General features: G+C 39.9%; 1 protein-coding gene across 12 annotated transcripts in view; it reads left to right on the top strand.

Annotated features, from left to right (window-relative positions):
- Positions 1-22,673, top strand: part of Duox (dual oxidase) — a 238,480-nt gene that overhangs the window by 168,249 nt on the left and 47,558 nt on the right. For all 12 annotated transcript variants that reach the window (XR_010949522.1, XM_067765637.1, XM_067765638.1 and 9 more), the window contains 2 exons: positions 7,322-7,402; positions 16,612-16,961. Coding sequence is in view for 11 of the 12 variants with exons in the window: in XM_067765637.1 (XP_067621738.1) it covers positions 7,322-7,402; positions 16,612-16,961 (431 nt within the window). In the remaining variant the exon portion in view is untranslated. The remainder of the gene's footprint in view (positions 1-7,321; positions 7,403-16,611; positions 16,962-22,673) is intronic.

The raw sequence follows: 22,673 nt of genomic DNA, 5'->3' as shown, positions 1-22,673 counted from the left end.
AGGTGGACGCCGTTTCGAGATATCGCCACAAAGGTGGACCAGGTGTGACCCTAGAATGCGTTTGCACAATATGGGTATCAAAAGAAAGGTGTTAATGAGTATTTTAAAAGGGAGTGATGCTTAGTTCCACAAGTGGACGCCGTTTCGAGATATCGCCACAAAGGTGGACCAGGTGTGACCCTAGAATGCGTTTGCACAATATGGGTATCAAAAGAAAGGTGTTAATGAGTATTTTAAAAGGGAGTGATGCTTAGTTCCACAGGTGGACGCCGTTTCGAGATATCGCCATAAAGGTGGACCAGGTGTGACCCTAGAATTTGTTTGTATGATATGGGTATCAAATTAAAGGTATTAATGTGGGTTTTAAAAGGGAGTGGTGGTAGTTGTATAGGTGGTCGCCTTTTCGAGATATCGCCATAAAGGTGGACCAGGGGTGACTCTAGAATGCGTTTGTACGATATGGGTATCAAATGAAAGGTGTTAATGAGTATTTTAAAAGGGAGTAATCCTTAGTTCCATAGGTAGAGGCCGTTTCGATATATCGCCATAAAGGTTGACCAGGGGTGACCCTAGAATTTGTTTGTACAATATGGGTATCAAAAGAAAGGTGTTAATGAGTATTTTAAAAGGGAGTGATGCTTAGTTCCACAGGTGGACGCCGTTTCGAGATATCGCCATAAAGGTGGACCAGGTGTGACCCTAGAATTTGTTTGTACGATGTGGGTATCAAATTAAAGGTATTAATGAGGGTTTTAAAAGGGAGTGGTGGTAGTTGTATAGGTGGTCGCCTTTTCGAGATATCGCCATAAAGGTGGACCAGAGGTGACTCTAGGATGCGTTTGTACGATATGGGTATCAAAAGAAAGGTGTTAATGAGTATTTTAAAAGGGAGTAATCCTTAGTTCCATAGGTGGACGCCGTTTCGAGATATCGCCATAAAGGTGGACCAGGGGTGACCCTAGAATTTGTTTGTACAATATGGGTATCAAAAGAAAGGTGTTAATGAGTATTTTAAAAGGGAGTGATGCTTAATTCCACATGTGGACGCCGTTTCGAAATATCGCCATAAAGGTGTACCAGGGGTGACTCTAGAATGTGTTTGTACGATATGGGTATCAAATTAAAGGTATTAATGAGAGTTTTAAAAGGGAGTGGTGGTAGTTGTATATGTGAAGGCGTTTTCCAGATATCGACCAAAATGTAGACCATGGTGACCCAGAACATCATCTGTTGGATACCGCTAATTTATTTATATATGTAATACCTGCCAAGATTTTAAGGGTTTTTTATTTCGCCCTGCAGAACTTTTTCATTTTCTTCTACTTAATATGGTAGGTGTCACAACCATTTTATAAAGTTTTTTCTAAAGTTATATTTCGCGTCAATAAACCAATCCAATTACCTCACCATGTTTCATCCCTTTTTTCGTATTTGGTATAGAATTATGGCATTTTTTTCATTTTTCGTAATTTTCGATATCGAAAAAGTGGGCGTGGTCATTGTCGGATTTCGTTCATTTTTCATACCAAGATAAAGTGAGTTCAAGTAAGTACGTGAACAAAGTTCATTAAAGATATGTCGATTTTTGCTCAAGTTATCGTGTTAACGGCCATGCGGAAGGACAGACGAACGGCTGTGTATAAAAACTGGGCGTGGCATCAATCGATTTCGCCCGTTTTCACAGAAAACAGTTATCATCATAAAATCTATACCCCTACCAAATTTCAAAAGGATTGGTTAATTTTTGTTCGACTTATGGCGTTAAAAGTATCATAGACAAATTAAATGAAAAAGGGCGGAGCCACGCCCATTTTGAAATTTTCTTTTATTTTTGTATTTTTTTGCACCATATCAATTCTGGAGTTGAATGCTGACATAATTTACCTATATACTGTAAAGATATTAAATTTTTTGTTAAAATTTTACTTTAAAAAAATTTTTTTTTAAAGTGGGCGTGGTCCTTCTCCGATTTTGCTAATTTTTATTAGGCGTACATATAGTAATAGGAGTAACGTCCCTGCCAAATTTCATCATGATATCTTGAACGACTGACAAATTACAGCTTGCGAAAGTTTTAAATTACCTTCTTTTAAAAGTGGGCTGTGCCACGCCCATTGTCCAAAATTTTACTAATTTTCTATACTGCGCCATAAATTCAACTCATCTACCAAGTTTCGTCGCTTTATCTGCCTTTGGTTGAATTATCGCACTTTTTCGGTTTTTCGAAATTTTCGATATCGAAAAAGTGGGCGTGGTTATAGTCCGATATCGTTCATTTTAAATAGCGATCTGAGATGAGTGCTCAGGAACCTACATACCAAATTTCATCAAGATACCTCAAAATTTACTCAAGTTATCCTGTTAACGGACGGACGGACGGACGGACATGGCTCAATCAAATTTTTTTTCGATCCTGATTATTTTGATATATGGAAGTCTATATCTATCTCGATTCCTTTATATATGTACAACCAACCGTTATCCAATCAAACTTAATATACTCTGTGAGCTCTGCTCAACTGAGTATAAAAACAGCTTGTAGTAGATCAAAATGGTGGAAGGTAGAATTTTGTAACTTGTAACAATCGATAGTATTGGAGGTTTATTTTTTGTTTTGAAACTATCGAAGGACATAGATTAATCAAAACTCTCAAAAAGTTTCCCTTCCTCCAAGTCTCAAAAGGTGCACCGCAAATTATCTGGTAGGTAAGCATCGGTGCAATTCAGGAACGCAACATCTAAACCAAGAAGAATTAAACAAAAAACTTCTATATATAGAAGCTCCTTTCGCCACCAGCAAATGTCGACCGTATTGGACATCCACACAGATGGCGTCACGTCACCGACAGTCTTACACCCGAAAATACTGAGTGTGACGTTCGATCAGGATCGCGAAAATGCATCCGCAATTGTACCTTAATTCAGAGCCGTAATAAAGCCCTCAAATCTCTGCCGGCAGCACTTGGGGTAAGGATAAAGAGATGCTCATTCCACTTACAAAGCAGTTGACCGACCGCTTGCATGCTACGCCTCCCCGATACGGTCGCCAAGCGTAAAGAATACTCAGTGGAAGAATCAACAGGGAGAAATGAAATGCTGAATAAACAGTGTCTGCTGAATACCAGAAACCTGGGCAACCCAACAGACAACGGATTAAAGATGTCCCGCCTTCCAGGGGTTTAAGAAATCATCTCCGCAAATATTATGAGGAAATGCGGCACCTGAGAACGCAGACGTATGTAGAAGAAAAACATAAACAGGTCCTCAGAGATATCCACAAAAAGTCGTGGGACCACTCTGCCAGAAATTTCCCGGCGAACCCCTTTCTTAAAGATAAATATAATGAAGTCGCAGAACAGGAAAACAATCTCACTAGGGAGACGCGCGTCACTCTAACTCAACTTCGATCTGGATACTGTAACAGGTTAAACTCTTACCTATTCATAATCAACCGCGACATACAAAATGTATGTCCTGCCTGCAACCTGTCCCCATATGACACCAACCATCTCTTTAATTGCAATGTGGAACCAATGCCTCTAACACCCCTTTCACTATATCCATCCCTGTTGAAACTGCAGGTTTCCTAGGACTCCCGTTAAAGGATATTTATGACAATTTTTGAGTGATCGCACCTGTTGGATGGGGCGAAGCACTGCTACAACAACATCGATGGTTTTGTGTAAAATCGTTAGTATCACAAATTCTCTCTAGCGGCATTTTTACACATGATGTATGTTAACACGAACAAAAATAAATACGAATTTCTTAATAATTAATAATGAATGCCGGTTAGCTAAAGTGCTCCCTTGAGTAGCTTATTATAAAATTTACAACGGTAATAAAATGTATTGGAGGACGAAAATAGACGAATTTCGCCTGACGTTGTTAATCGGTCACTCCAATAAACATTTTTTGTAAGTCATAAATTAAACTAAAATAATCGCTTTCCCTTCGATTCAATAAATTAAACACATGTGTAATTCACGGTATTAAAAATATAATTATATTGACATAAACATATATATAGTGGGTCCTCAGATTTATTCCACATCCAATGTAGCACACTCCAAAGCTTTCATTTTATGTATCGTCAAGTAGCAATGCACAGTGTTTTATTATAGAACAAAGTCTAGACAAATTCGGGGTGATAGAATTTGTTTAGACTTTGTTCTATAATAAAACATTGTGCATTGCTTCTTGACGTCTACCGCTTCGAATTTTTAAATGCTTTTTTCTACACTTTCACTGCAAGAACACCATTGAAATGAACTTTATAAAATATACATTTTATGTGGCAATTGATTTGCATTAACCTCATTATAAAATAATGCTTAATTTAGTAGAAATCAGTAAAGAACTTTATTAAAATACAAAATGTCAAAACATTCAGTCAGAGTCACCATAGTTATTGAATGCGGAAGCAAATTTTGGACCTTATGACTAAATATTATTTTGTTGTAGGTAATATTATATTCCAATTAAGTTTTTTGAATATTTTGACTCTGGAATTCGTATGTCTGATTTCTTCCAATCGGAATTAAAACACATTTTATTGGGTTTAATTCATTTGAAGCAAAATCCACCGAATAAAACTTTTTAGAATCAAACATAATATTTTAAATGAAATATGGCAGTCCGGTTATTTATAACTATTTTGACAACTTCAAACCAATCAAAGATATGTTAACCATCAAAAGTTCGAAAGTATCAACCCTGAAAACGAAAATTTCTATGGAACTGAATGAAAAGGTGATTGCAGTCAACAAATTTTGCAATCACTCGTGAGTGGGAGTGCTCTCGATGCACTCACAATCAAGCTGAATGCTTTTTTTACAGTCATGCAATCACTAACGGAATTTTTGAATGAAAAACATGAAATCGCATTAAAACTTGGCTTATATATTTGAAATCAACCAATCATATTTGTAAAATGAATCAGATTGATTTATAGCTGTATTGATTGAATCATTTTACAGCTCTGATACATAAGCTTACAACCAAATAAAAATATCTTATATAATGAAACAATGAAAATTTCGCTGATTTTAAATAATTGAACTTAATTGCGCATCACTTCAAAATTCTCATTAGAAACCCATTAAAAATTGATGTTAGAATTCGATTAGAATTCTAACCATTTCCTCGATATCGAGAACGAAGTCCCCTTTTTGTAGAGAATGCTATAATTCGCGACAGTTTCGCAAATCGTCCTCTAACCTGCTACCTTAGAGAGATACATTAGAATTCGATTCGTCTTCTAATCGTTTTCTAACCCAAATGTGTGTTGGGATCGCTTTTTGTTACTAATCCGACTGCTTCGAGAACGACTAATTTTCATCACTCGAACCATTGAGTCTTTAGATTTCCACCTTATCCCTGTATTGGAAATATTCTAAGAACTCTAACTCGCTGGGGCAAGAGGGCCTAAAATGATAAAAACGGGTTTAATTGAGCTATGAACGTTTTTATTAATATAGCTATATCTATATATATAAAAAGAAGTGTACATTTTGATTGTCACTCCATAACTCGAGAACGGCTCTACAGATTGCCATGAAATTTTTAGAAAAGAAACAGGAAGGAGAGATGATGGTCAGTTGGTTTTGAAATCCCAAATCGGTTTAGCCATATATATATAAAAATCAAATTCTGTGTGTGTGCGTGTTCGCTATGGAAACGTATTTCCCACACATCAATCATCACCAAATTTTGGTTATGGGTTCCTTCGATCAACGGGAAGGTTTTAGGCTAAAAATAATTTCGATACATAAAAGGGGCGTGGCACCTCCCATACAAATGGAATCTTTGGTACTGCATACCTTTGAAGGTATACATGCCAGAACATTGAAATTCAATGAGGAGTTATATGAGGTCAATCCCTAACACCACCAAGAAAATGCGGAATTTGGAGATAGGGGGCGTGGCACCTCCCATACAAATGGAATCTTTAGTAATGCATAACTTTGAAGGTATACATGCCAGAACATTGAAATTCAATGAGGAGTTATATGAGGTCAATCCCTAACACCACCAAGAAAATGCGGAATTTGGATATAGGGGGCGTGGCACCTCCCATACAAATGGAATCTTTAGTAATGCATAACTTTGAAGGTATACATGCCAGAACATTGAAATTCAGTAAGGAGTTATATGAGGTCAATCCCTAACACCACCAAGAAAAGGCGGAATTGGAAAAAAGGGGGCGTGGAACCTCCCATTCAAATGGAATCTTTGGTACTGCATAACTTTGAAGGTATACATGCCAGAACATTGAAATTCAGTAAGGAGTTATTTGAGGTCAATCCTTAACACCACCAAGAAAATATGGAATTGGGAAAAAGGTGGCGTGGCACCTCCCATACAAATGGAATATATTATACTGCATATATCTGGATGTCGTAATGGTAGGATAATTAAAATTGGTAAGGAGCTATGTGACGTTAAGTCCTAAAACCTCCAATAAAATGTGGAATGGGGAAAAACTATGGCTGCCGTACAAACCTAAGTTATTTTAACACCTAAAGTTTGACTGCAATGTCGAGTTTAGCTGTTATGCCTTTTGGACATTTCGTAATCTGCGCTGTTAAAAAAATTGTTTAGCTTCAATCTATCTACATCTTCTATTAAAATTAAATTCTGTGTGTGTGTTCCCTATGAAAACGTGTTTGCTATACTTCGATCATCACCAAATTTTGGCTCGAGGTTCCTTCGATCAAGACGAAAGTTTTTCTTATTTCAGAATTAAGAATTTTAAATTTAAATGTTTTGGTTTTTGGCTATGCGAAAGAACTATCTTAGCTCCCAAAAATGATCATGTTAACAAAATCAATGATCGCTTTCAAAATCAATTTCCTGTTGAAGTGACGAAATATAAATCGATCGGCACAGTTACAGATGAAGATAAAATTGTGAATTATCCAAATGAATTTCTATACTCCTTAGAATCAAAAGAAATGCCTGCGCATATATCAACTTTGAAAATTGGCTCACCAGTCATGCTTCTTCGGAATGTAATCAAAGCAACAATCATCAGCGGTAAAAGCAATACAATAATATAAAATAAGATACAATAAGATACAAGAATAAAATGTTTTAACAGAAAATTTCACCAAATATGCGTACAAAATTCGATTCAATTTACTGAACAATAAATTAAATTATCAACAAACAAAACAGAAAAAATAACGTAACATCCATTCGATCTCGTGCGTTACAACGTGCGCCTGGTAAAGCTAGTATGTAGTAGATATATGTATGCATTTTTAATTAAAATAACTTATGATTAAATAATTTTCTCATTTTTTTTTTTCAATTACAGATAAAATGTATAGTTTAACAGAAAAGCAGCGCTATGACGGCTGGTATAATAATTTAGCACATCCAGACTGGGGATCTGTAGGTAAGTGTGCACTAATTAATTACACGTACACTCAGAGAAAAAATCGTTCTAAAACGAACGAAACAAGTTCAAAATTAAGAACATTCGTTGACAAAAGTCTGTTAAGTACGTTTTTTCTTAACTTGTGACCGATGGGCTTGTTTTAAGAACAGTTTTTCCAAGCACACCGTTCGTATTTTATGACCACTTTGGTATTGATGTGTGAACCTTCTGTGCTCATTTCAAGCACTACTTTGGCTTGATTTAGGATTTTTCGTTCTCACGCTTCGAGAACGATTTGGGGCCGATTTAACATTTTTCGGTCTCAATTTAAGAACGGTTCGTGCTTGACCTTTGGTGGGAGGGAAAGTATTTTTTTAAATATATTTATTTAATTTTTATTAATAATAATATTTTTGTCATAAATAAAGAATATTTACAACAAAAAAAATGTTACTAAAATTCAAAAGTTTAAGAAAAAATGCATAATAAGCATTTGCTCATACATTTCTCTTATTGAGAAATTATTCTTATTTAAAGATGTAATCTGCATATATACTTAAAACATTTCATAACAAGTTTGAGAATTACCTGTGGATATGTGAATGTAACTGAACGAAAAATAAGAGTTAAAAAAATAGAACAAAAAAATTGTTTTAAAAAATTCAGAGTTTGGCGGTGATCGAACTCGCGCAACACGATCGCAAGCGCAACATCACAGCCGCTGGGCCACTACGACTGCTTGATAGCTGGTGCCAAATGGTATATTTAACATTGTAGTGCACACGAATTGTACCGTTTTTTTTTTCTTGGGCTTCATTTAAGAACATCGTTCTCATTAATAGAACATTTGTTCATATTTTAAGACCGGCCGTTCTTTTTTCAAGAAAATGGTGTCAGTTCAAGAACAAGGTTGTTGTTTTAAGAACAGGTTGTTCGTTTTTCAAGAACAAAAAAGTAAGAACATGAAAAGCTTGAGTTAAGTCCGGTGGTGCTGGATTTTAGAACGGTGTTTTTCTCTGAGTGTATACTCGCAAATATTCATGAGTACATTACTATTTTTGATTACGTAAATATATATGTATATCTGCTAGACGAGGCACGTTTCTATTATTAAATTAAATTCATTTATTCGAATATTATGAAATATTCCGTCAATTGGCTGTGACGTTGAACCGTTTTCCCTTTCTAGCAAATCTATAACTTGTTATGTAAAAATATTTCACACAGCTGATTGATTCTCTAACTCCAGATGTTACCATCATCTGATTTGCATATTCGTGTTGGAGTGTCACTAATAGCCATGCTACAAAATCTATGAGCCCTAAGGTCGTCGTGAGGTGAATTTCACAATTTGAATTAATTTTATTAACCGATAAATCATTTAGCCGCTAATGGTCTTATAAGTGCTTGCCGTAGCTCAACATTTAATAGTATTCTGTTATCTTTTTTATACATACTTTGTTATACGATAGCTCACTATGTGATCACGTAGTTTTATAATAGATTACAATTTGATCAGTTGATCAACCAGCCGACTTCATTACCTCCTGAAGGGAAAATGTCTAGTTCGCAGCTGGTGCGCCTCTAGTACATACGGAACAACTACTAGTTCGCTTTCTATCTCGTTTACATGCTCTTGGCGGTGGTGGAAATTGTGCCCGCTGCATTGTTTTTCTATAGTTCCGAATTAGATACATATTTCCACTTTATAACTAGTTTATTTGTAGGCACTTTTCGATAGCTCCGAACTAGTGTAAACAGTTGTTTTGTTATCTCTATTGGGTTATTTTCTTACCGGACCGAGATTCGACATGCTGCTTCTAGTACAAATTAATACCCTTTTTCGATAGTTTCCAAACCACTATGAATGGGGTGTACAAAAGGAAGGCATACTTAAAGTCGAAGCTCCTACATGGAGAAGGATTTTTTTGTAGGCTATATATTTGGTACTTTAGGTCCAGTTCTGAACCAGCAATTTTGATCACTAGTTACTGACTTCCCTACAGAGCCTGGAACGCTGTACCTACTTAATCTTTAATAACATTCACTTTGTCAACTTACGTTTCCCTACCTAAGCACCTCGAGCTTCCCTGATTTCGTAAACCGTCCTTGCCTCACCAAAAAAATCACCTATCAATAGGATGCTCGAAAAGATGAGCGCGCTCCTTTTGCTAGTAGCTAATATTGCATTTTTCCACACTACCACAGAAGTTAACGAATCCTTCGAGAAGGCTGAAGCTATCAAATCCATGGGCCAGGTGGCATTTTCATTCTCTTGCTGAAATATCTTTAACCTCGCTCTGTCCTTTTGCTAAACATACTTGCCTTTCGATGAGTGTAATATCGGCCGATATATCTCTATAGTCATTGCTAAGAAAATATTCGCGGCTCTCACCCCATCACACTCCCTTATACCGTTAAGGAACTCAGCTTCCCTTAAAAAGATAAATTGGCGAAAAATTTAATGAGCGACCGACAATCGTCTATAAATTTAAAAATGGAAAACGTAATTCAAAAAGGATTTCACAAGATTTTCCGCAGGATTATGTTCTTCCCTAGGACTAGTTAAGCTCTAACTATAGAAAATTGTTTCCCACACATTAAACTCTGTTCCAACATGAATTATTGTGCACCCGATATTTCTTCTTGCCTAGAGTAATTTGCTGTCATCGACTAAACCAGCGACCACATTAGCTTTTAGTATCCAAGTCAGTGACAATACGCTACCAACTGTCACAAGCAGCTTAAAGATGCATGCACATTAATACGACGCGACATGTAGAGGCAGTGAGCCTGCACTATTGCTGCTACTAATGTATTATTATTGAGACGAGGCTAAATGTATTATGGCGGAGGCCACCGTGGTGTGATTGTAGCGTGCTCCGCCTACCACACCGTATGCCCTGGGTTCACACCCCGGGCAAAGCAACATCAAAATTTTAGAAATAAGGTTTTCCAATTAGAAGAAAATTTTTCTAAGCGGGGTCGCCCCTCGGCAGTGTTTGGCAAGCGCTCCGGGTGTATTTCTGCCATTAAAAGCTCTCAGTGAAAACTCATCTGCCTTGCCGATGCCGTTCGGAGTCGGCATAAATTTGTAGGAAAAATCAAGAGGAGCACGACGCAAATTGGAAGAGAAGCTTTGCCTTAGATCTCTTCGGAGGTTATCTGGCCTTACATTTATTTTTTTTTAGTTATTTATTTAAATGCATCATGGAAGTCCTGAAACATACTTATTAGCGGCTCACTCAGAAGTTTTAGACCTTTCCCCTTCTTTCACTCAGGGCAGCACGCACATGAGCTGTGGAGTAAAAATCTTTGCAGAAAATAGATCATCTGCTGAGCGAAAAATTTACAAATATTCTGCACATGTTTGCCCTCACTAGGGTAGGCACCTTGTCCTTGGTGTGAGGGCTTAGCCGAACTCCATAGCGCCCGACTATGAGGCGGAGCTGTTTAGGACTGACCTCTACGCCGTTTCGCCTCACAGGAGGGCGGCGAGATGTCGGTGACCAAGAACTGCCTACCCCCTAATCCAGGGTGTTATGCGGACCGTGCCTATTGGACGATTTGCAGCCAGGGGATAAATTCGGTTGTATTCGGACAGAGCCTTCCCGATACCGGGCCACCTCGGGAAGTATTAATGGCCTTACCACAGCAAGGGGCGCTGCTGTGGCGGACGGTTCTTTCCCCGTATATAATACTGGACCGCTGAGCCCGCCTTGTCGGACAGGTGGTCGTACGACCAAGATGAATGACTCATTACCTGATTGTAATAAGGACGATGTAAAGAGGAGAACTCAGTCGCAATCCAAGGACGACAAATACGAATTAAGCGATGCGTCGGACTCGGGGAGCGAGAGTAGTGCTGATTCAATGAACTCCGTGTTGGAGAAGCACACAAATGAAAGCGTAGTAGAAGAGTGGAGAAGGGTAAGGAGCAGAGGAAGTAAAAAAGCTCTCTCGCAGTACCGTGCAGCACTAAGAATTGTACAACGCTTGGGAGCAGTGGTCGACCCAACAGAAGTGGAGATCGAGCGCTTGGAATGGGCCCATGGAGCGGTAGAAGTAGGTCGAAGGCAGTTCAAAAGGTTTGCTGCGAGAAACCCTCGGTTCTGCAACCGGTAGGAGGAGGAAGAAGCGTCGAATGGCAGAATGAAGAGGCGACGTTCGGCGGAAGGCGATAAGCCTGCTTTTAAGAGGCAGAAAGGACCCAGTCCTAGAGCCGCGAGGCAGGGCCGTCGCATAGACAAGACAAGTATGCCCAAAGCTGTAAGACAGATGGGCTCCAATAGCGAGGTAGCAACTACCTCGAAAGCTGCGAGTCAGAGGGAAGTTCCAATTACGGAAGTAGGAGATAAGCCAAAGGGAGATAACGCTAAGACTCCGGCTTTCTGGGAGGCGCTAAAGGGAGTTAACGCTAAGACTCCGGCTTTCTCGGAGGTGCAAAAGGGAGATAACACCAAGACTCCTGCTTTTCCCGAGAAGATGAGTGATGTGGCAAAGCAGTCACTGACTGTGGCGCTGGTTGATCGTAGCAGTCCTTTCGGACAAATGACTACTGAAAGGTGGAGATCCGTGGAAAGGGAGCTTATTAGCTTAATGCTTAAGACGATGCGGGAACAACCATGTAAGCCCCTTCTAACCTTTGATTCGGGGGGATAGTATAATGGTGTGAAGATGATAGCGTGCGACAACATCGCGAGTTTGCGGTGGCTGGAGGAAGTGATTCCAAACCACGACCGCGCGGTTTGAGGTGGTGGATAAAGCGCAAATCCCCACGGTACCATAAGTTAAGGTATGGATACCATGCGTGATGAAGTCGGAGGATACACTGCGGCTTCTGCAGAATCAGAATCCGAACATACAGACACAGGATTGGAAGGTACTTACTGTATCGCTGCCTAACGAGGATGGTCAGTTCTACATCTTCCAAATAAACAAGCAGGCAGAGGATATTTTGTACACGTAGCTTGGCAAGATGTCCTTTGGCACTGGCAAAATTTACATGCGGCTTAGGAAAAGAAGTTCCGAGGATAAAACGCTAGAGGTGGGCGAAGTCGAAAAGTACCTCAAAAGCCTAAGGGAAAAAAGACAGGTTGGTCCCCGACGTCACCATGAACGTGCTAGAAGAGGACCAACCGCTAAATGGTGCTGTGACTCGCACAGAGGAACACCCGGCACAACAGTCACGAGAGGCTGAAGGGGCCTCGAATATCCTAAACCAAAAGGGCAAGGGGAGGACGAAGACGTCAAGATGAAGGTGTTGGAGGGGGACAAACAGCAATGGTGCTGCGAGTCCTACAGATAAACCTCCAACACAGTAAAGTGACGTCGAGCGAACTCCTCCTAACCCTTGAGGAGGGTTCGTTTGACGTGGCGCTGATCCAGGAGCCGTGGCTCTCATCGGGAGGAAAGGTTTCTGGACTTAGCGCGCGCGAGTTTGGCGTTTACTACGCGCAAACGGAAGGACGGGTGCGAGCTGTAGTAATGGTAAGGAAACAGCTGCATTCATATATGCTGCCTAATTACACCACTGAGGATCTCGTAGCGGTGGCCGTTGAGCAAAAGAATAAGCAGGCATTTATCCTGGCGTCCTGCTACATGGCCCATGCTGCGGAGGTTCCACCGATGGAGTGCAAAAGGCTAATACAGGAGGAAGGGCGCAAAGGGCGGTTTGTCATAGGCGCAGATGCAAATGCGCACCACAATGCGTGGGGAGGAGCAGATACGAACGAGAGAGGCGAATCTCTGTTTTGTTACATCCTGCAAACCAATTTGCAGATAGCCAACAGGGGAAATGTCCCTACATACATTGGTCCAACATCCAGCAATATTCTGGATATTACATTGAGCTCCGAGCGTGATATATCAAGGTATGATTGGATGGTTCTTGATAGAGCATCCTTCTCCGACCATGCGTATATTAGCTTCAGCATCCCCCTAAAGATGGCAGAGAAGGAAGGAACCTTTAGAAACCTTAGGTCAACGAACTGGACTAAATTCCAGAAAAATGTAGAAAAAAACTGGGACAACCCAAAGAGGCTGCTAATGTAGAGGAACTGGAGGAGTCGAATGAATTCCTAACAAGGACGCTTATGACTGCGTATAACAAAGCTTGCCCTCTAAGAAGTTTCAGAGGAAAAGCAAAGCCGCCATGGTGGAGTAATGAGCTGAGTCTTCTAAGAAGACAGGTAAAACAAATGTTTAAGCTCGCAAAGGCCGTGGAAAGCGAAGCGTGTAGGGACGAGTACAGGGATCTACTGAGGACCTACAAGCGTAAAATTACCAGGGCGAAGAGAAACTCATGGAGAAGTTTCTGTACGGACATAGAGTGCTCCAGCGAAACAGCACGGTGGAAAAAGTCCTAGCAAAGGGAAACGGGGAATGGTCATGTAATTGTGACGAATCCCTGGAGGTGCTTCTCGATACACATTTCCCATCGGGAGACGGTTTAGAAGAGCCAGCAGACATCACTCACACTTCGATCACGGAGCTAGTAGTGCCGGGCTTGGTGACCGATACCAAGATCGAGTGAGCAGTGAAGACGTTTTCTAAGTTTCAATCGCCGGGCCCAGATGGTATATTCCCGTCCATGCTACAAGTCTCAAGTAGGGAATGGCTTAAAATAATATTCGATGGGTGCATAAGACTGAATCATGTACCGCACTCTTGGAGAACTGCTCGTGTAGCTTTTCTACCAAAGGCAGGGAAGATCGGTCACGTGTATCCCAAAAACTATAGACCCATTAGCTTAACATCATTTCTGCTCAAAACCTTTGAGAGGCTGATAGATGTGTACATAAAGTCCAACGTGGTTTAAAAGCTGCTCTCCACAACACGGCATGCGTACACCAAAGGCAAGTCGGTAGACACCGCATTGCATAGGGTGGTAATAAGAATAGAAAAATCCCTGGAATATAAGGAGTATGCTCTAGGAGTCTTCTTGGTCATTGCCTTAATCAGATGGATCAGCTGCATGTTAATTGCAGAAAGATAAATCAGTGGGCAGGGGCACGCCGCAGGGAGGGGTGCTACCACCTCTGCTGCGGACGCTGGTCATCAACCAGCTGCTCAGGCAATTCGATGAGGGACCCGTAAAACTTACGGCTTACGCAGATGACGTTGCAATTGTCATAAGTGGAAAGTGCCTTCCAACTATTAGTTCTTTGATGGATCGGGCGCTTCTGGATATTCATACCTGGGCATCTAATGTCGGGTTGAAAGTCAATGCGGAGAAGACGGATATCGTCTTGTTTACAAAGAGGTACAAGGTCCCAAATTGGACCAGGCCTAAGTTAGGAGGGGTGACCTTACAGGAGAAACCTTGCACAAAATATCTAGGAATCATCCTAGACAGTAAGCTGTCATGGAAGCTCAACGTGGACGAGAGGGTCAAGAAGGTCTCAACGGCACTCTATGCATGTAAAAGAATGCTGGGGTGTACGTGGGGCCTATCGCGCTCTCTTTCTCATTGGGTTTTTACAGCGATTGTAAGCCCTATTCTATACTATGGAGTTGTTGTTTGGTGGAAAGCCACACAAAAAACAACATAACTCAAAAAATTAGAGGGGATATGCAGACTATCGATGCTTAGCATTACGGGAGCCCTGAAAGCAACCCCGACGGCTGCACTGTATGCCATTCTGCACATCCCACCTGTAGACCTGGTAGCAAAGAACAAAGCGTTAACGACCGCAACCAGGCTCGGTGCTTCGGGGCAGCTTGAGCGCCGACCATATGATCATAGTAGTATAGCGTCATCAATCACAAGACGAACAGACTACATGATTCCCTATCTGCGCTTCGAGGGTGATCTTAAGGCCACAATAGAGGTGGACGGTTGGCGCAAGGGTGCGCAAATGGCGGACGAGGCGATATATGTGTACATTGATGGTTCCAAAGTAGTGGAAGGAGTAGGGTCTGCGGTATACTGCGCTGATCCGGAAATAAGCAGATCCTACAGGCTGCCGGATTACTGTAGCGTTTTTCAAGGGGAAATATTAGCCGTAACCAAACAGTAGAAACCCTGGAAGAGAATAGCTTAAGCTGCAACCGTGTTAACTTTTGTATTGGCAGTCAAGCAGCAATTAAGGCAATAATCTTGCATAGCACAGCATCTAAATGCGTGTTAGAGTGTAAGCAGCAGTCTCTGGAGAGAATCGGGACAGGGAGAAGCATACATCTATATTGGGTCCCAGGGCATATGGGAATAGATGGGAATGAAAAAGCGGAAGAACTAGCTAAAAAGGTCGCATACCTTGAAGCTTGCTCCGTAGATGTCCCAATTAGATTGGGCGAGATTAAGCGAAGCCGAGAGGCGCACATGATGGACCAAGCGCGAAAGGCAAGGGTTAAAGCGCGGGGCTGTAAAGTATCGAAGATTACGATTAGGTCTTACAACCTTAGACTAACACAGTTGCTTCTATCATTAAAAAGAGAGGACTGTATACTCATGACGGGTATTCTGACTGGACACTGCCTTCTGGCGTTACATGCCTTTAAATTAGGCTTGGTCAGTGATATCAGATGTAGGAAGTGCGGGTTGGAGGAGGAAACGATCGAGCACGTTCTGTGCTCGTGCCCTGCACTTGCCAGGCTAAGACTCCAGCTTTTAGGAGTGATACAGCTGTCAGATCTAGAAGTAGCAAGTGACTTAACTCCTAGGAAGCTTCTAGTATTTGCCAAGAGGACGGTGTTATTTTATAACATAGGTCCTGGTTTTTGATAGGGGTTTTCAGTTTGGTCGTTAAAACAAACTTCTGATAACACTACGGACTCAATCAGTCTATGTGAGGTCCTCATGCACCGGCCAGTTCAACCTACCTACCTACCTGCACATGTTTGCAAAAACGCAAGTGCGAGCCCTGATTATGTTGCGATATAATTAGCGATGTGTAGCGATTGCAATTTTTCAATATCCTCATCTGCGAGGAAATAGTGATCCGAGTCAATGTTGGGTTCTCGAATAGCGCAAACAACACTGTCGCGATCTCATTGTGTATATGCTGGATCTATTTATGCTTAACAGTTTTTTGATTTGCATATGTTTCAGGCACCCGACGAAGTCGATAAACCATAGTTCATTAGGACGGGTCTCTCCCAATTTAGCCCTTAAGGAAGAATTTTTTAAAGGAGTGAACCAGACAGGATTTCAAAAATTAAAAATCAATTTTTATTTTTCCGTTAATTAAATTTATTTATGATATTTTTCCTTTTTATATTGCCAGATAGTCATTTGGTTCGCAAGGCACCTCCTTCATATTCCGATGGAGTATACGCTATGGCTGGATCAAATCGCCCATCGACACGCCGTTTAAGTCGGTTATTTATGGGCGGACGAGATGGTTTGGCATCCAAACATAATCGTACCGCCTTCCTGGCGTTTTTTGGTCAAATTGTGGCCAATGAAATTGTGATGGCTTCCGAGTCCGGATGCCCTATTGAGATGCATCGCATCGATATTGAGAAATGTGATGATATGTATGATCGTGAATGTCGTGGTGATCGTTATATACCATTTCATCGAGCTGCATATGACCGTGACACCGGACAAAGTCCGAATGCCCCGCGCGAGCAGGTAAATATAAAATTAAATTAAACGGAAAGGTTTTATGTATTTGCATGCTTGATTGAACGCGAACTTTTCAAAACCATGCCTTGGGTTCAAGAAGTCTTTCTTGATCTTGACAACCTTAAAATTATTTGTGTGTATAATTCCAAAATATTTATTTTAAAAAAATAATAATAATATTTAAATACCTATATTATGTATCAATAGAGTCCGTTGTTTGATAAGTCAGTATCCTTTGAATTTAAGCCGGACAAACTGTTGCTACCACATCACTCTACCACAGACTTATTCAAGTCTCTTTACCAAAAAGCGAAATGTCTCACTTACTTATTTGGTGCTAAACTTTTATGGCCGTCCAACGAGTCGCTTCTACCCTATGCTGTCTGGCGACAACTGGTCCAACTGGTGGACAATCGCTGGTCCCTCCAGCGGAGTGGGGACCGCCCTCTTCCTCTTCTTCTATAGACGTGGTCCGGTTAGAATACCTCCTTGACCGAAGAATCATTTTCGTTCGCATAACATGGCCAAGCTAGCGTAAAGGAACAAAATAAAACAGATTTGTAGCAACGAAACCGTTCATCGAGCATAAGCGCCGTGCATTTTTATGCATATACTACACTTTTTTAAACGGTTTTATTTAGCTTGACTTGACAGGCCAGGCCGGCCGGCTGTTGTGAATGTAATTGAAATATAAGTAACTTCCCGATAAGATACAAGCTTGAAACTTGGAATACAGTTTACAACCCGATGACAATGCAATAATAAGATAAACAAGTAAGGAAGGCTAAGTTCGGGTGTAACCGAACATTACATACTGAGTTGAGAGCTATGGAGACAAAGTAAAAGAAAATCACCATGTAGCAAAATGAACCTAGGATAACCCTAGAATGTGTTTGTATGACATGGGTTTCAAATGGAAGGTATTAAAGAGTATTTTAAGAGGGCCATAGTTCTATAGGTGGACGCCATTTAGGGATGTCGCCATAAAGGTGGACCAGGGCTGAATCTAGAATTTGTTTGTATGATATGGGTACCAAATGAAGTTTTTTAAAAGTGCGTTGGCCTTAATTCTATAGGTGGACGCCTTTTCGGGATATCGTTATAAAGGTGGACCAGGGTTGACTCTAGAATTTGTTTGTACGATATGGGTATCAAATGAAAGGTGTTAATGAGTTTTTTAAAAGGGAGTGGGCCTTAGTTCTATAGGTGGACGCCTTTTCGAGATATCGCCATAACGGTGGACCAGGGGTGACTCTAGAATTTGTTTGTACGATATGGGTATTAAATGAAAGGTGCTAATGCGTTTTTTAAAAGGGAGTGGGCCTTAGTTCTATAGGTGGACGCCTTTCGAGATATCGCCATAAAGGTGGACCAGGGGTGACTCTAGAATTTGTTTGTACGATATGGGTATCAAATGAAAGGTGTTAATGAGTTTTTTAAAAGGGAGTGGGCCTTAGTTCTATAGGTGGACGCCTTTTCGAGATATCGCCATAACGGTGGACCAGGGGTGACTCTAGAATTTGTTTGTACGATATGGGTATCAAATGAAAGGTTTTAATGAGTATTTTAAAAGGGTGTGGGCTTTAGTTCTATAGGTAGACGCCTTTTCGAGATATTGATATAAAGGTGGACCAGGATTGACTCTAGAATACGTTTGTACAGTATGGGCATCAAACGAAAGGTGATAATGAGTATTTTAAAAGGGAGTGGGCCTTAGTTCTATGGGTGGTCGCCTTTTCGAGATATCGCCTTAAAGGTGGACCAGGGGTGATTCTAGAATTTGTTTGTACGATATGGGTATCAAATGAAAGGTGTCAATGAGTTTTTAAAAGGGAGTGGGCCTTAGTTCCATAGGTGGACGCCTTTTCGAGATATCGCCATAAAGGTGGACCAGAGGTGACTCTAGAATTTGTTTGTACGATATGGGTATCAAATGGAAGGTTTTAATGAGTATTTTAAAAGGGCGGGGCCTTAGTTCTATAGGTGGACGCCTTTACGAGATATCGGTATAAAGGTGGACCAGGGTTGACTCTAGAATAAGTTTGTACAGTATGGGCATCAAACGAAAGGTGATAATGAGTATTTTAAAAGGGAGTGGGCCTTAGTTCTATGGGTGGTCGCCTTTTCGAGATATCGCCTTAAAGGTGGACCAGGGGTGATTCTAGAATTTGTTTGTACGATATGGGTATTAAATTAAAGGTATTAATGAGGGTTTTAAAAGGGAGTGGTGGTAGTTGTATATGTGAAGGCGTTTTCGAGATATCAACCAAAATGTGGACCAGGGTGACCCAGACCATCATCTGTCGGGTACCGCTAATTTATTTATATATGTAATACTACGAAAAGTATACCTTCCAAGATTCCAAGGGCTTTTGATTTCGCCCTGCAGAACTTTTTCATTTTCTTCTACTTAATATGGTAGGTTTCACACCCATCTTACAAAGTTTTTTTTTTAAGTTATATTTTGCGTCAATAAACCAATCCAATTACCATGTTTCATCCCTTTTTTTCGTATGTGGTATAGAATTATGATATATTTTTTCATTTTTCGTAATTTTCGATATCGAAATGGTCATAGTCAGATTTCGGCCATTTTTTATACCAATACAAAGTGAGCTCAGATAATTACGTGAACTGAGTTTAGTAAAGATATATCGATTTTTGTTCAAGTTATCGTGTAAACGGCCGAGCGGAAGGGCAGACGGCCGACTATGTATAAAAACTGGGCGCGGCTTCAACCGATTTCGCCCTTTTTCACAGAAAACAGTTACCGTCCTAGATTCTAACCCGTACCAAATTTCACAAGGATTGGTAAATTTTTGTTCGACTTATGGCATTAAAAGTATCCTAGACAAAATAAATGAAAAAGGGCGGAGCCACGCCCATTTAGAAATTTTCTTTTATTTTTGCATTTTGTTGCACCATATCATTACTGGAGTTGAATATTGACATAATTTACTTATATACTGTGAAGATATTAACTTTTTTTTTTTTTAATTTGACTTTAAAAAAAAATTTTTTTTAAAAGTGGGAGTGGTCGTTCTCCGATTTTGCTAATTTTTATTAAGCATACATATAGTAATAGGAGTAACGTTCCTGCCAAATTTCATCATGATATCTTCAACGAATGCGAAATTACAGCTTGCAAAACTTCTAAATTACCTTCTTTTAAAAGTGGGCGGTGCCACGCCCATTGTCCAAAATTATATTAATTTTCTATTCTGCGCCATAACTTCAACTCACCTACCAAGTTTCATCGCTTTACCCGTCTTTGGTAATGAATTATCGCACTTTTTCGATTTTTCGAAATTTTCGATATCGAAAAAGTGGGCGTGGTCCGATATCGTTCATTTTAAATAGCGATCTGAGATGAGTGCCCAGGAACCTACATACCAAATTCCGTCAAGATACCTCAAAATTTACTCAACGGACATGGCTCAATCAAATTTTTTTTCGATACTGATGATTTTGATATATGGAAGTCTATATCTATCTCGATTCCTTTATACTTGTACAACCAACCGTTATCCAATCAAAGTTAATATACTCTATGAGCTCTGCTCAACTGAGTATAAAAACTCCGATAAATGGCGCAGGTATTGAGATATTCAAAAAAATCGTATTTGTGCTCCGATTAGCGTCATATATGAAACATAAATACAGTCCGGTAGAAGTGGCATCAAAATATTTTGGAGTTCGAGGAGGGACAAACTGGCGCCAAGTCGAGTAAAGTCTTTGGAAGGATTATGTATTGATGACTTTGATTGTAACAAATTGTCAGGAAAGATTCCTTGTAATAATGAGTCCCTAAATAGAATGAGAAATAATAAGCAATTAAATAAAGACTGAAAACTTGAAAATAAAATAATTTAAAAAAAATTTTTTAGTTAAACGGTTTTATTGAAAACAATATTTGCGATAAGTAATAATACTACTAAAAGATAGAAAATAATTAGGTAGGTCCTATGTACTAGTCATCACACTCCTCATCAATCTAGGGCGTTGATCAGACAATTAAATAAAAGCGTTAGACGCGTGAAATTTCTAAAAATGTGAGGCGTATCTTAACCTGATTAAGGTTCAGTTGGTCTTATATCTATCAATAGAAATTTCACGCGTCCAACGCTTTTATTTAATTGTCTGATCAACGCCCTAGATTGATAAGGAATGTAATAACTAGTACCTAGGACCTATCTAATTATTTTCTAGCTTTTAGTATTATTATTACTTAATGTAAGTATTGTTTTCAATAAAACCCTTTAACTTAAAATTTTTTTTACTTATTTTATTTAGATTGTATTCAGAAGTTCCATTTCATTTTCATAAGCTTACAATTAATTGTCAGAAAGTTACTTTTCATATTCAGAAAAATACAATTCGTATACAGAAATTTTCAATTGATATTCAGAAAAATTTTAAAGTTTATTTTTATACATATGTTACATTCCATGAACTGTTAGACATTGAGCACTTAGAAATGGATGCAGGTCCTAAACAATCTTGACGAGCATGGCGGACCACCGTGGGAAACAGTGTGATTTAAGTTAAAGGAGGCTTTCTAAATTCTCGTTTTTTCAAGGTGAGAGTAGGACGGTGAGGGAGAAACAGAGGGATAAAGGAAGGATAAAGGAAAGGAGGGATATGGATAAAGTCTGTTTTTAGACCATATTGCCTTTACTGAACATATGTTCACGAGGCCAAGCAAATAGCTCTAAAATACCTATCTGTTCTTCGAACCATCTTCTATCATAAATATGTTGCACAATAAACTGAAAACCGTGAGTTCTTCTCTCATGTACGTATAAATGCCTACGACGGCCAAACTTGTTGTTGTTGTTGCAGCGATAAGGACACTCCCCGGAGGCTTTGGGGAGTGTTATCAATGTTGATAGTCCTTTGCCGGATGATGATCCGGTACGTTCCGGTAACAAGTACCATGAAGGCACCGACCATCTCGGGAACGATTTGGTATAACCACATGAAACCTTCTAGGGCATACCGCCTCCCTCGCCCTAGATCCATGGGGAACTTGGGGTCGCCAGAGCATCGTCTGTTAAAGAAACAAGATGTCCCCGGGTAGAAGAGGCTGAAGCTATATATTGCGCTGGCCACCCCTTCAAAGGGATACGCTTTAATCAATTTGGTATTTTAGGCGCCTCTTACGACAGGCATACCAACCGCGGGTATATTGTAAGCCCCCTAAACCGCTGGGGAGTTATCGCTACAACAGCAACAACAACGTCAAAATGTATTGACAGTGTTTCCACCCTTTGAGTTGTGTCTAAAAATTGTGTGCCCGACATTTAAAACATCAAACATTTCTTTTAAGAGCGTTAAGCGACAATATTAAGTGGCCCCTCGCTCATCTCTCAACTACCATTTCGGTCCGAGTACCTGATTCCAAACGACCATAAGTCAAGATATAAATATTTATCTAGAAACAAGCCTGCTGGGAGTAGTGGCATAAACATTGAGGTTATATACTCTTTAAGTATATATCAGGGAAGAACCCGATGTCACCTGATTGTGACAAAGTGAAAATGGCAATATTCCGACAAATTGGAAACAAAGCGTCGGAAAACGATAGAAGACGTATAATTTCATTAATTTTTATTGAGCATTTCACTATTTATGTACAAGTTTCGCAATATTACAAACTAAACAACACAAAGTTTAAATATAAAATCTTACAACTTATAGATATGTACATCTAGATAT

Source organism: Eurosta solidaginis, chromosome 2, assembly GCF_040869045.1.
Source record: "Eurosta solidaginis isolate ZX-2024a chromosome 2, ASM4086904v1, whole genome shotgun sequence".
Lineage (NCBI taxonomy): Eukaryota > Metazoa > Arthropoda > Insecta > Diptera > Tephritidae > Eurosta > Eurosta solidaginis.
The sequence above is the reverse complement of the archived record's forward strand: the minus strand, read 5'-3'. Positions and strand labels throughout refer to the sequence as shown.